This window comes from Rhagoletis pomonella, unplaced genomic scaffold, assembly GCF_013731165.1.
Source record: "Rhagoletis pomonella isolate Grant_MI unplaced genomic scaffold, Rhpom_1.0 Rhpom_scaffold_00001, whole genome shotgun sequence".
Taxonomy (NCBI): domain Eukaryota; kingdom Metazoa; phylum Arthropoda; class Insecta; order Diptera; family Tephritidae; genus Rhagoletis; species Rhagoletis pomonella.
Window position 1 is genome coordinate 31,417,727 of NW_023458555.1, and position 13,384 is coordinate 31,431,110.

The 13,384-nt window shown below is 31.0% G+C and overlaps 1 protein-coding gene across 1 annotated transcript; it reads left to right on the forward strand.

Moving 5' to 3' along the window:
* The first annotated feature begins 467 nt into the window (after window positions 1-467).
* LOC118742796 lies at window positions 468-5,698 on the forward strand. The gene is made up of 2 exons (XM_036475144.1): window positions 468-559; window positions 5,070-5,698. Exon 2 carries the CDS (start codon window positions 5,300-5,302, stop codon window positions 5,696-5,698), a length of 399 nt encoding a protein of 132 aa, XP_036331037.1. The 5' UTR covers window positions 468-559; window positions 5,070-5,299.
* The last annotated feature ends 7,686 nt before the right edge of the window (window positions 5,699-13,384 follow it).

Below are 13,384 nucleotides of genomic sequence, written 5' to 3' on the forward strand. Positions count from 1 at the left end.
GTGTTGCTGTCACTGCCGCTGCTGCTGCTGCTGCTTGCTTGGTTGTTTAGTTGGCTCTGTTGAGCGGTTGCTCGGCTGATTGACTTAATGACTGCATGCTTGGAAAATAAAATCAACATGAGGCACTCAAGTGTCAAGTTAATATGTGATCGTTGCTTGTTACGGTCACATCGGGCTACATTCCGGTGCCGTCTAGCCAAGAATAACGTAGTATTTTCTATGGCGGTTGCAGTCCGAAACGGTCGGTTGTGTTTAGGCGGGCAGTAGAGCACGGCAGTTAGTTAGTTTGGTTGCCCGATTGGTCCAATGAGCGGTTCGTCGCGCCGGTCAATAGAGGATAGCCTGATTTGGAGGTTATAGTGTTTACCTAAAATACAAAAAAAAAAAAATTATTTACACATAAAAAACAAAAAAAAAACCACAGGAAACAGAACATATGTAAATGGTTGCGGAAGTGGTGGTAACGAATTATAATAATAAAAAAAAAATATTAAAAAATATAAAGCAAAAAAAAAAAATTAACTACGAAGTAGCAGAATGTAAACGAGCGATGAAAAAAGTAATAAAAATTATACAAACGAAAAATGTGATCGCCATTATGTGTTTATTAATTTTTTAAATTATTTTCATGTATTTTTCATACGTATCTACGTAAAAATGTACGCATATATGTGTGCATGCAATCGTAATAAGAAAAAAAATCTAAAACGAAACTAAACTGAAACAAAACTTAATAAAATAAAATGAAATTTAGAAATAAATTAGCTAAAATAAGATAAAAATAAATTTACAAAAATAAAAAGAATTATTAAAGCAATTTAAAATAAAATCTAAATTATTTCAATTTAAAAAAGTGAAACTTAAAAATTTTAATAAAATAAAATATGAAAATAAATCAAACCAAAAAAAAAATATATATTTAAATAATATTTAAATATACTAAAAATATAACAAAAATAATTTTAATGTACAAAATAAAACTAAATTGAATAAAGAAAATGAAAAACTAAAAAAAATCATTATACATAAAAAAAATGAAAAATAAATAAAACAATAAATTTAAATTAAAAAATAGTAAATAAACTTTAACTATTTAACAAAAATAAATTCAGCCAAACAAATTAGATTTGATTAAACAGAAAATAAAAAAATGACATTAAAATGAAAAAAAAAACAATTAAAAAGTAATTAAGAAAATAAAACCAAATTAAAACATACAAACAAAATATGTAAAATTAATTAACTTTAAAAAATTAAGTAAAATAAAATAAAATCAAGTATGTATAATAAAATAAATAACTTTAAATGAAACAAAGTAAAATTAAACCAAAATCAAAATAAGGTTAACAAAATAATTTAAAAACAAAATAAAATTAAATGAAATAAAAAGTTAAATTTGATCAAAGTATATAAAGTTAAATTCAAAATTAAATGACATATATATAAATAAATAAATAAAAAAAATATACGTTAAAATAAACATGATAAATTAATCAAAATAACGAAAAAATTAAGATAAATTATACAAACAACAAAATACTTAAAATAAATTTAATTAAACGATAAATTTAATTAAAAAATAAAATACAATAAAAAAAAAAAATTAAAATAAAATAAATAAAAAAAAATGCTAAATGAAACTAATTAATGTATGTGAATGGAAAATACAATAAAATAAATTTATATAAAAAAATGAAACGAAATCAACTTAATTTAAAAATAAAATAAAATGTTACAGAATAAAAAAAAATTATTTAAGAATTAAAAAAATCAAGTTTATTGACAAATTAAATGAAATAAAACACCGTATGATAGTAAAATTTATACACAAAAGACCAAATATTAAAAATTGCGTTCTCAGTTTCTCTCCTTCAGGACAAGATTTTTTAAAGAACTTTGAAATTTCAATGATTTCATCAATTCAAGAAATTATTTAAAAAATCTAATGGAATGTAGAATAACAATATATGTGTCAAATAAAATAGCGCACAAGAACGAATAAGTGTTGAAAATGTCCTTTTAAAATTGTATCCTTGAACATTTTCGTAAATTTGCAAGCTATATTTTTGAAAAATTCCATGTTAAAGTATAATATATAAAATTTTGTTTTCCTCATAACACACACACACACACACACACACACACACACACACATCTTCAAAACTTCAAAGTCCTTAAAAAAAAATTCTGATGTCTGAGAGAAAAACTAAAAAGTTTCGCGAACATAATGACTTTTTAGTGTGTTTTGAAACTTTTTGGTTTTTATTACACAGTGTATTAAATAAAACTAAATTGAGAATACTTTTGTGGTTTCATTCGTATACATTTGGAAGATTTATTCGGTTATGCATTCTGTTGTCACACTGCGGCATGTGGCATTTCAAAATCGTTAAAATTTTACGCGAAGATCGATATAAACGTCAAACTACGCAGCTGTAAAAATATTAAAAAATAATATATAATTTCCTAAAATATCTAGTGAAAATATGTTTCCTGCAAAGCTAAAATTAGGAAATATATATATTTCAGGATATGCTATATTGAATGCAGTTTCTGTTTGAATTGTCAAACTGGCAGATTATGAAAAAATATACACACACACGTACATTTGTATGTAGGTATGTATACTAGGCTGTACCAACCTGAAAGCAAACAAAAAAGTTCGACTACACGCCTGAGTGTAGTCTTAAGTATTTTTGTAAGACAATTTTAAAAACAATTACAAATAGCGAGAGTAGCGGTCGCTACGGCCGAAACCGGAAGTTGGTAATAAAACCAAAAAATGAGCATACCCCACTTGGGAATTCATATTTTTTCGTTTTCCAATAAAAACATTTTTACTCATTTAAGGAGTCCAAGACGACTTCGAAGATCATTTAGAGGTTGAAAAATACACTTCCGAGGAAAGAGTTTCGAACCAAATTTACATATTTTTAACCTCAGAGTCCGAATCTATGATAGAAACACGTATGTCTAATTAAAAAAAAATAATGGACTCCCGATCAGTTTAACTCACCTCTGGTCGAAAACAGACGTCGGTAATGCTACCCAAAAATAGAGTATCCCCGATTTGGTAGCTCATTTTTTCCACTTTTCAATAACAAACATTTTCCTCCATTTTAGGATATAATGTATAATTAAAATAGTAGTTAAAATCTTGAAACTATTGAATTTTTTCTTTTTATTTCATATTTGGGTCTCTTTGTGAACAATATTTTTAGTGTTTGGTTCGGTGCATTACGATATATAAATATTATTCGGACTTCCCTCTCGTGAACACCCGAAATGAATTGGACACCGAAGTTAACAGTCGAGGAGGGGCCTCAAGCCAGCATCCAACTTATTCCCCATCACAAAAATCGAGTGAAGTGGTGAGAGTGTGCAGCTCTTCGAAGGTCTCCGACAGCGTCCCCTTGTAAAGGACACGAGACTTAGCTTTGTTGTACATAGATTAAGTAGCCACTTTCCCAGCCAGTGTTTATGAGCGGATGCAATAATTCCGCGGCTAGATTTGGGTAAACTTTGAAAAACTAACCTGCTTTATTATTTGATGACGGAAGTAATTCGGGGACAGTGGGAGCATCCGGTTTATACGAGAGTTGGTATTCAGACAAGTCAGTCCATCAGACAAAGTGGAACTTGATCAGATAAAACGTGGTTCAGAACTGATGCAAAGTAATCTTTCGATCTTGAAAGCTGTTCTTCTTCTGAATGTAAAATCAGACAATGTGCGTAAACACTCTCCCCTTTCTTTTATCATATTTAAACGCCTTTAACCAACATTCGTTCTTCAACCAAATTCAGAGATAGGGTGTTTTTCAATAAAATCCTGAAATATGACGTTCTTCAATCATATTCTGAAGTAGGACGTTCTTGAAAAGTTTTCTGAGACAGGACGTTTTCGAACTTGCTGCCGAGATAGGTGGATCTTACACTCAAGTGCCGATATACTTTATTTACCACAAGCGTCTACCATAGATATGTATGTATATCTTCACACCAAATTTCAAATTCCGGTTACTTGTGTTTGTTGCCTATAGGATGTATATAATAAACAAGGGCTTTTTTATGCTCTACAAATCTCTTTAAAAAAGAAAGAATTCTTAATTTTCTATAAAAAAAAATTATTTTAATTAATTTTCTAATTAGGCACTTCTAAGCTTTTTTCTTACGCCATTTTGAAGAGCATGCACATGATTATTAGGGTGCATCACTCTCCATACAGAAAAAAACTTTTCCCGGTTTCTTTCGGAATGATAAAATTTATTAAATTTTGAGATTTTTGCCAAAATATTTCGAAAAAATATTGAGATTTACGTGAGCCGGGTCGATTTAAAAATAACAAAAAAATTGCGTTTCATCATAAAAAAATTAAAAAAAAAATATATATTCTTTTAATAATCCGCTCAAATGATACACATAAGATTTTAAGCTTAAATGTTTGCATAAAAATGTTTAAAAATTTTATTAACGGGATCAAAAAAATCATATTTTTGGAGGTATTTTCAAATCGGTCCAGCTCACGAAAATTTTAATATTTTCCCGTAACATTTTGACCAGAGTCTTTAAATATAATAGATTTCATAATTCCCGCAATTTTTTCTGGTGCGGCACCCTAATGTACATGCGTAAATACATTTAAACAAGCTGCCAACTACGCTACTGCTAGCCAACAAGTTTTGAGTCATGCGAAAACATTAATAAAACATTGTAGGTGTGCTTGTTCAAATAATAATTTTTAAATATTTATTTCTATAGGTGTTAAAATGCAAATTTTTTTGCTTGCCTGTGTCAATTTTGACAGCCGTAATGAAAAATTTGACAAAAATATATCAATGACAAGTGACTATCGTGGGAACTTTTGCTGAGATTATATTTGAGTGTACTACAAAAATTCAAATTTATGTCCATAGATAAAAATATTTGAGGTATTCCCATTACATTCTGCTTACTCAGTAAATATACGTGAAAAATAATTTTTCTCCTCACTTCTTAAGTTTTTACACCACTTTAGTTCCGTGAAATTCCAAGAAATGAATATTTTTTCTATTAATTTCTTCTATTTGCAGCTCTACAAAAATCAAATTCACCATGCCATACATATATCAAGTAACATAGTACTACGTCGATGATTAAAAGCCATAGAGTTAGCTATAATTTTTAAGAAAAAATTAGTAAATAAACTCAATACTTTAAATAAGGTTAAGTTACAAAAAGTATTTCAACAATCCACTTGCTGAGAATCTCTTTTACCAAAGACACTATCAAATCGACTACGTGCAAATACAAAACCAAAACCATGATTGGCGATACAGCGGAGAACATTGGCGAGCATGCGTGGACCAAATTGCTCGATGATAAGGACAGCACTGGCAATAATGCCGTCATTGTAAAGTCCGCGCGCATATCCGAAGTGGATTTTGAAAAGCGTAGCACAAAAGATGGCAGTCCGTTGCCACTGGAGCGCCTAAAAGAAAACTGCAGTAACTTGAGTAGTGTGGATGAGGGTAGTGGTGGTGGCGGCGGTGGAGGCGGAGGCAGTGGCGGTGGCGTTGAGGGCCCTACACCTGTCGACAGTGTTGGCGGTGAAAATAAATCACAATTAACCCGCAAAGGATCCATACTCGGTTCATTCCATAAACATTTAAGACGTTCGTTGAAGGCAGTAAGTGAATCACCTGGCCCAATAACGAGGTAAGTGGAAGTGTTAAAAATACAAGCATATTTAATCGAAGATAAAATTTTTAAGTTTGCAAGTTAAGACATTCGCAGAAGTTTTAAATTTATAAATTTAAGTACATAAATTTTAAGTTCTCTCCTTTCAACGAAATGTGTACATAGATATACACACATACCTACATACATATATTATGAATGTAAAAGCTCAACTTCGAAAACTACTTGGAATTGAATTGTTGTGCCATCAAATCGTTTGCGACTATGCGTGATTTGCATAGCCCCAGTATGTTTGCCCAGCAAGTTTACAATTTTTACAACCTATTTGCATATACATTAATAATGTCTAGCACCCATAAATATTTTATTTCTTTTCCGTTTAACATCACTTTAATTACAATTGAAATTTTTTAAATCTGGAACTACAGTCCTAATGTATACTGGTATAGCTCGGGATACCTTTTTTTAGATTCTTGGCATATTTAAAGATTTCAATTTCTATGAAAAAAGTTGTGTGTGTGGATCCCAGTGAAACCTTTGCTTCCTATGTTAAATTTCGCAGATCTGTGTTACATTAAATCTTAATTAATTGAAAGACAGTAGGCAATAGTGATGTGCTGAGCTACTTGGAACCAATTTTAAAAGTATCCAATACTTTCGATACTCGCTTGCGAAATGTTGAAATTTCAAATAAGAACGCACAGCAGACAAAAATATGGAATAAAAACAGTTTAACAGGAGCCTCGCCTATAAAAAGACGAATGTAAATAGTTTCCCTAAGTCCCTAAGATTTCACGTGCCAAAAATATACCCAACCAGAATTTCGAAAGAACACGTTTGCTGGGAGCTGACGTCGCACAGTGCGGCCGAAAGCCAAAAGTTCGGCCAAAATGCTTCGAAATTTCGTACTAGAGGGTTTTTGGGGTCACTAATTACTAATCCGCTATCAAAATTGCAAAATTCGAAATGGCGGATTCAGTATGGCGTCTGGTAAATTTCGAGCTTTTTAATTAGATTTTTTAGAAAGATTATGAGTATGCAGTTTTATAGCCCATTCAATTTTAGTGCAACAAAGTCCAAGCTCGAAGCAGCTAGGACTTACCGTTGATTTTTGAAAATTTGTTTTCGTCGACGGTACCAGTCATTTTCTTCCATACGATGTATATTCGATGATATGAAGAAAATGAGCAGCACCTTCAACAAAAAAAAAAAAAAATCAAAAATCAACCGCAACTCCCAGCTACTATAAGCGTGACTTCATTCTACTTAAGTTAAATGGGCTACAAAACTGTATACTCAACGTCTTTCTGTGAAATCTAATTAAAAAGCTGGACATATTTACATACAGGTGAAACTAATTTGTATAAGCGTGTTAAAAAAAAAAAACAAAAAAATAAAATATATGGAGCAGAGATGAGCACCTGAGTTTTATTTTGTTCTGTAGCTATTACTTTCCGACGTAAACTGTAATAGGTTTTATTTTTTTATTCTAAATAGTTGCCAAACTTTATGGAATACATACACTGTAAAAATAAAAGAATGGAATAACTAAACCTATAGAAGTTACGAGTACTTTCATGCCTGCTAGAGCTACTTTATGTACGCAGCCATAAAAAAATCGTTACTTATACAGGTTTGGTTTTTCCATTCTCAAAATTAATACAGTGTACTCCATAAAGTTTAACCACCATTTAGAATTGAAAAAAAAACAGAAATCAAGCGGTGTACAATTAATAAAAAAACGATAAAAAACTATATAAAAAATGAATTTTTTTTATGCAAAAAAATTATTTACTCACACTCTAATGGAAAACCGAGATAATTACGAAAATTTTGATTTTCAGTGTTTCATTTAGAAAATTTTGCTTAAAATTAATTGAATAACGCATAGACTCTCTCGCTCTCAGATCTTTTATTTATCTTTCGAAAGACAGAAAAAAACTCTCAAGATAGTTGCCATAATTCCACATCTTCTTTGACAAGAGCAAACATTTTGGAGGAAGGTACCCCCAACGCTATCGCGGAATTTTTATTTATTTTTGACCTCTTCATGCCACTTCAACAACAGTTCCTGCATTTTTGATAATCTACTATTATTATTCTTAACATTCACTTCCCACTTATTTTTTAGTGAATTTTATTTGTGACACTGTTTCTTTTAGAGTGTCCAACTGTAAAAAATTTAACATCAGCATTCACTCCGCCGAATAGTTAGCATAAAAGTATGCCGCTTTATAAGCACCGAATTGACGACTTCCACAGGCTTTGTAAAGCGCCAATTAAGATTTACACTTTACACAATTAATTTAGAGAATAGTGCCGCAACAAAAATACGAGTATTTGTTTATTTTGCATACGAATTTTTACGAATTTGATTAGGCACTTTTGAGTAATATTTTGCCACATCTATGTATATATAACTCACAAATAGCTAAGTAATGCCACAACGCATTTCGCGTGTTTCGTATATTACAAATTTTAGTGTGTTTAAAATGCGATTTAGTGTGTCGAAAAATTAAATACGATTTAACTAATACACGATCACTCATATCCCCCGCATCCCCCACAACCATCGAGCACCAACGCCCACTCACTTTAATAAAAAATTTTAATCTGTGCTCTAATTGCTTATGATTGTTACGATTATTTTGAGTATTTTATTGTTGCCACTTTTGTGTCAGATTGTTGATCAGTATTGTGTTGTTGTTGTTGTTGTGGTCGTCGTCGTGTGTGTGATTCCACGTTTATTGCTTGTACAACAACTTATTCGTTACTTTTGTAGACAACTTTTGTGAGCAGATGCTAATAATAATGCCTTCTCAAGTGTTTTCTCTGTGTATCTGCTTTGCTTTCAGAGCTCATCTCTGTTCACTGCGGGTAATAAATTAATTTAAAACTTCTTTAATTCAATTATTTATATCGGAATGTCTGATATTTTACATAAATATTTTACTTATGCCAGTTGGTGGGGCAATTTGATGGCGTACGGGATGCCCATTGTGGCGCGGCGCATATGTACAGTGGCGAAAATATAAATAGGGATGAGGAATTTTAGCATTGATTGGCTATTTTGCTTTCGTTTATTTAATGTTTATTATATTTTTATGAAAGTGTAGCTAAACAAAAAATCGTGTAAGTCATAATTTCAAACTGTGTACAAAAGCTAGCAAAATTCATCAAAGTTTCATCAAAATTTTGAAATTTTTTGTTAATATGACAGATTCAAACAGGGCTTAGTAGTGCCGTGACAACAGCATACATAAATGTCCAGACGTCAAGTACAATAGTGCTGAAGAAGGCAGGATCCAGGGATAATTGATGTACAAGTTTTCTAGTAAAACTTAAGCTTCCAGTCGACATGGGTTATCGTCACCCTGCAACAACTAAACTTTATATGTATGTACGTTACGGCGTAGTGGTTTAATTTCGCAAAAAGAGTGGGTCGAATTCTACGTTCGATTCGAAAATGGAGAATGAACTATTTACCAAAAATGACGTTTGACCCTACCAATTTTTAAAAGAAAAGTCAGCGCATTATAATTTTTTTTTTGAACCAAATTAATTTTTCATTTACAAATTTTGGTGTTGTCTTCATACAATATACTACTTTTTCTTTTGAAAATTGGAAGGGTCAAATGTAATTTTTGGTATATAGTTTTTTCTTAATTTTTGCTTATAATGAATCGTAGAATTTGAATTTGATTACAATTTCTTCGAAAATTTTGTTCCGAACAAATTACCCCGCCCTAATGTACGTATATGTTATTTAAGTCAACAACTACAAATTAAGCTGGTATGCATATCGATTTTCTCATAAGAAATGCACTCCCTATTTTCTGGGACACTCTAATGTACACACACACACACACACACACACACACACACACACATGCACATTAGGGTGATCTAAAATAAATAACCTAACGAATTTATTTCCTCGGAACAACCTATTTACTGCGAAGAAAATTTCCCCCATTTGGAAACATTTTTATTTCAATTTTAAAAGGTGTCGGTGGGCATTTGAAATTTTCCATGTAAATACTATGTCAAAAAGTTTGCTTTCATTAAAAATGTTATAACTATTAAACCATTTGAGAAAATATTTTTTTTTTAATTGGAATAAAAATTTTTCCAAATCGGAGAATCCTTTTAAGACCATAAAATCGTTAGGTTAGTTATTTTGGATCACCCTAATGCGCATACATAAATTAAAAGTTATGATCAATTTATTAACAAAAGAAAAACAAATATTTAAATTATTACCTACTTTCACATCTGTAAGTATGTATCACTGTATGTAAATACATGCTAGTAAAATACATAATAGAATCCCACGAAGTGATTTAGCAAATAGTCACATAGAACAAAGGTGAGCGCTGAAATATTGACTCATTCATTTGGCGAACACGTGTGGAATAAAATAAGAAAAATTTTTTTTTTTTAAACATACATATATACATATACATAAACGTGGGGTGTTGTGAAAAATAATAAAGTATGTAATTGAAACGGACACACCGCAGATGCTGTACGTTTGCTCAGAGCACGAGTTATAGTAATACGTAATACCATTGCCATCACCGTAAAAGGGCCTAAATGAAAAACCTAAATTTTTTTCTGTTAGATCTCTGGTTGTTTTAAACACCTTAACCTCGTTTAGCTTACCTATTTCGTCTTTTTTCAGTTCAATCCGTACTAAATATTTAGAAAACATTCCTAATTTGATATAAAGAAATTGTCTACTGGCTATTGCTAAATTATGAAATTTTGAGTTGTGTCGTTATGGAAGAGGACCATTGATATATATATACCTAGTGCATATATGTATGTGAGTATAACTGTACCTAGATTAGAAATATTGCATCCAACTCAGCTAACTGTATGCATTACGTGATGCTCGTAAATAACCAAAATAATAAAGTCAATGACGTTATACCTTCCTTCCTACGTACAAATGTGTACATACTATTTATGTACTTAAAAAATCAAAAATTCTGAGAAAACTGGCTTTCAAGTTTACCTACAGTTTACATACGATGCCATGGTAAAAATGAAGACACATGTTCTTCTAATGAGCTATTGTTAATCGACGAAGCTATGAAATTTCTACCCAGCATAGAAAAGGATGTGGCGATCATTTCTACATACATACATACATAACTCAACATATGACACTCCTGCAGCAAAAGTACTACAGTTGGGGTAGTCACCAACATTTGTTCCATGAGCTAATCTGCTTTTTTGCCAGAGTGCCCCAAGCCATTTGCTCAATTTGGTGAATACCCCTAATATGTATTTATGTACGCCTTTATTCGCATTCGCATTCCGTTGAATTTTTGTTTTTTTTTTTTGTTGGTTATAAAGCAAATAGAATTACTAGGAATCCTCAACTGGCTATTCAATGATTTGTTTATACAGTTTTGAGTTTTAACTGGAAGTCATTTTTTACCCACATGTGTCTTAATAAAGTAAATGAAGTAGTAAAAAAAAATTGCGAATATGTATGTAAGTATGCTTAAAACTCTATTCAGCTTCGTACATATTTTTTGTATGTAAGCACTGGGGGCCAAAAAAATAGTCAGGCACGCATAATCATGCTTGTCTATTCATTGGTAAAATGAAATTAAAAAAAAAAACACAGTGCCTGCAAAACGTATTCATCATCACTATCGACATATGAGCAAGTTAAGCAAGACATAAAAATCACCAGACATTTGCATGCGTTACACGTTCAATGAGACGAATGCATTTTTGCATTGTGTAGTGACTGCATTACTTTTTCTTAGTACAGCTAGTTTTTTTCTTTGTGGTCTTTAGCTATTTGGCCATTTGCCAGAATTGAAAAATGCATTGTGATTGTGGAGGTTTTTGTTGTGATTTAATGCAAATATTAATATACATACATATATATTTTTGTACATACCGTCATTGAAGTTAATATTCGGACATTCGTTGATATCAGTTACATATAACACCTAAAACTAGGTTAAATGAAACAATGAATGAAATTATTTCAGCAGATTCTGCAGAGCAAAATGGAAATTTTGATTCTAGCCATATGAGAAGTCGGATAAATTTCTAACTGTTCATAAAAAATTATTGTTTATAAAAAAATTAATTTTTTATTTTATGTCGTATTAATTGTAATTAAATTCTGGTCAAATGATCAAAATTTCATTAACTTTCATAAAATATTGTTTGTATATAAAAAATTTTTTGTTTATAAAAAAGTAAAGTTTTTATTTTATATTTTATGTCGTCTTAATTGTAATTAATTTCTAGTCATATTATCAAAATTTCATTAAGTTTCATAAAGTATCAACAATATCAATAAACCTTCAAGGTTTAAGTAAGTTTAAGTTTGAATTTTTTTTGAAAGGAATTGCTCATTTTTAACCGATACCAAAAAAAGGAGAAGGTTATAAATGCACTTGATAGTAAAATTTGATGGACTTCAAAAACGCATACTCAAAAAAATCGAATTAAAAAGTTTAAAATTTTGTTGAACATTTGTTAGAATTCATCGAATTTTTATAAATGTTCTACAAACTTTTAAATTTTGATTTACATAGTTTTGTTTAGATAATAAGCTTTATTTTCATAAAAAATAATAAACATTTTTTTGAGCCAAAACTTAATAAAATGCCTCTTTGCAATTTACATTCTGGCCACCGTATGTAGTAGCCCGACTGACAGTGTAGCGATTCATTCTTCCATCTATACAGTTAACACCCAATACGTTCGTCGCCTTTTGACAAGTTTTTTGCCTGTATCATACTGCAACAATACGCAGCTTCTACGAGTAGGTAAGAGCCGATTTCAGATGTGCCAGCTAAGTGCTGATTGATGATTAACAAATAATTATTTTCAAATTAATTTAAAACGTGTTTAAAGGCCGAATGTCAGCTATTACAATATGGAAAATGCAACTACAATTTTGAATACGAATTTATGATCAACTTCAATTTCTGTCCAGAAAATTACCTCTTACAAAGTTCGAATTTCGCGCAAAGTTCAATTTTTGCACTCATCTGAAGATACGTGCACCGAGTTAGCCAAGCTCATGCCATCCCAAGTATTGTGCCGAAATCATGTAAAGTTTTGTTGACCCAGTTTTAAATTCCTTATCATCAGAACCACCTGCGGAGGTAGCAGTAATGTATGGAGTGCTGCGATCTGGAATCTGTAGATAACCCTTTTTCTTTTGAGAGAACGAGTTTCTTCTACATTGCTGACCACCAGTCCAGTATCCCATTGAATAATATCGGACTGACGATTGCCGTTAGGCAATAGGCCTTAGGTGCAGATCAGTATATTTTGGTCACGAGGCTTTTTTTGCGCTGTCTGCCTTTGACAAGAATACCATCGTTCTCCATGACATTGATTACAACGTTACCATCCGATTGTTTTGTGAAGCCACTGTCATTTTTTTGTCTTTTCTTGCCTGTTTTTTTTTTAACTATGATTTCTTATTTTGATATATACATATTTGTTTTTGTTCCTTTGCTAGCAATGCCTAACTTGCTATGTATGTACGTTAAATCGTAAATCATATTAACTTTTCAGCTTAAGTTCGATATTTTTGAATTTTTCCCCGCACTTCTTTGTTTGTTTCTACCTTTTTAAATTTTTTGCGTATTTGTTTTGGCTTTTTCTGTCGTTTGGTTTCTAGGAACTGTTAAAACTATGTTAATACCGCTATTAGCTT

What these genes read in the sequence shown, in the direction of transcription:
- LOC118742796 (XM_036475144.1), top strand. Translation starts at nt 5,300, where the DNA reads ATGATTGGCGATACAGCGGAGAACATTGGCGAGCATGCGTGGACCAAA.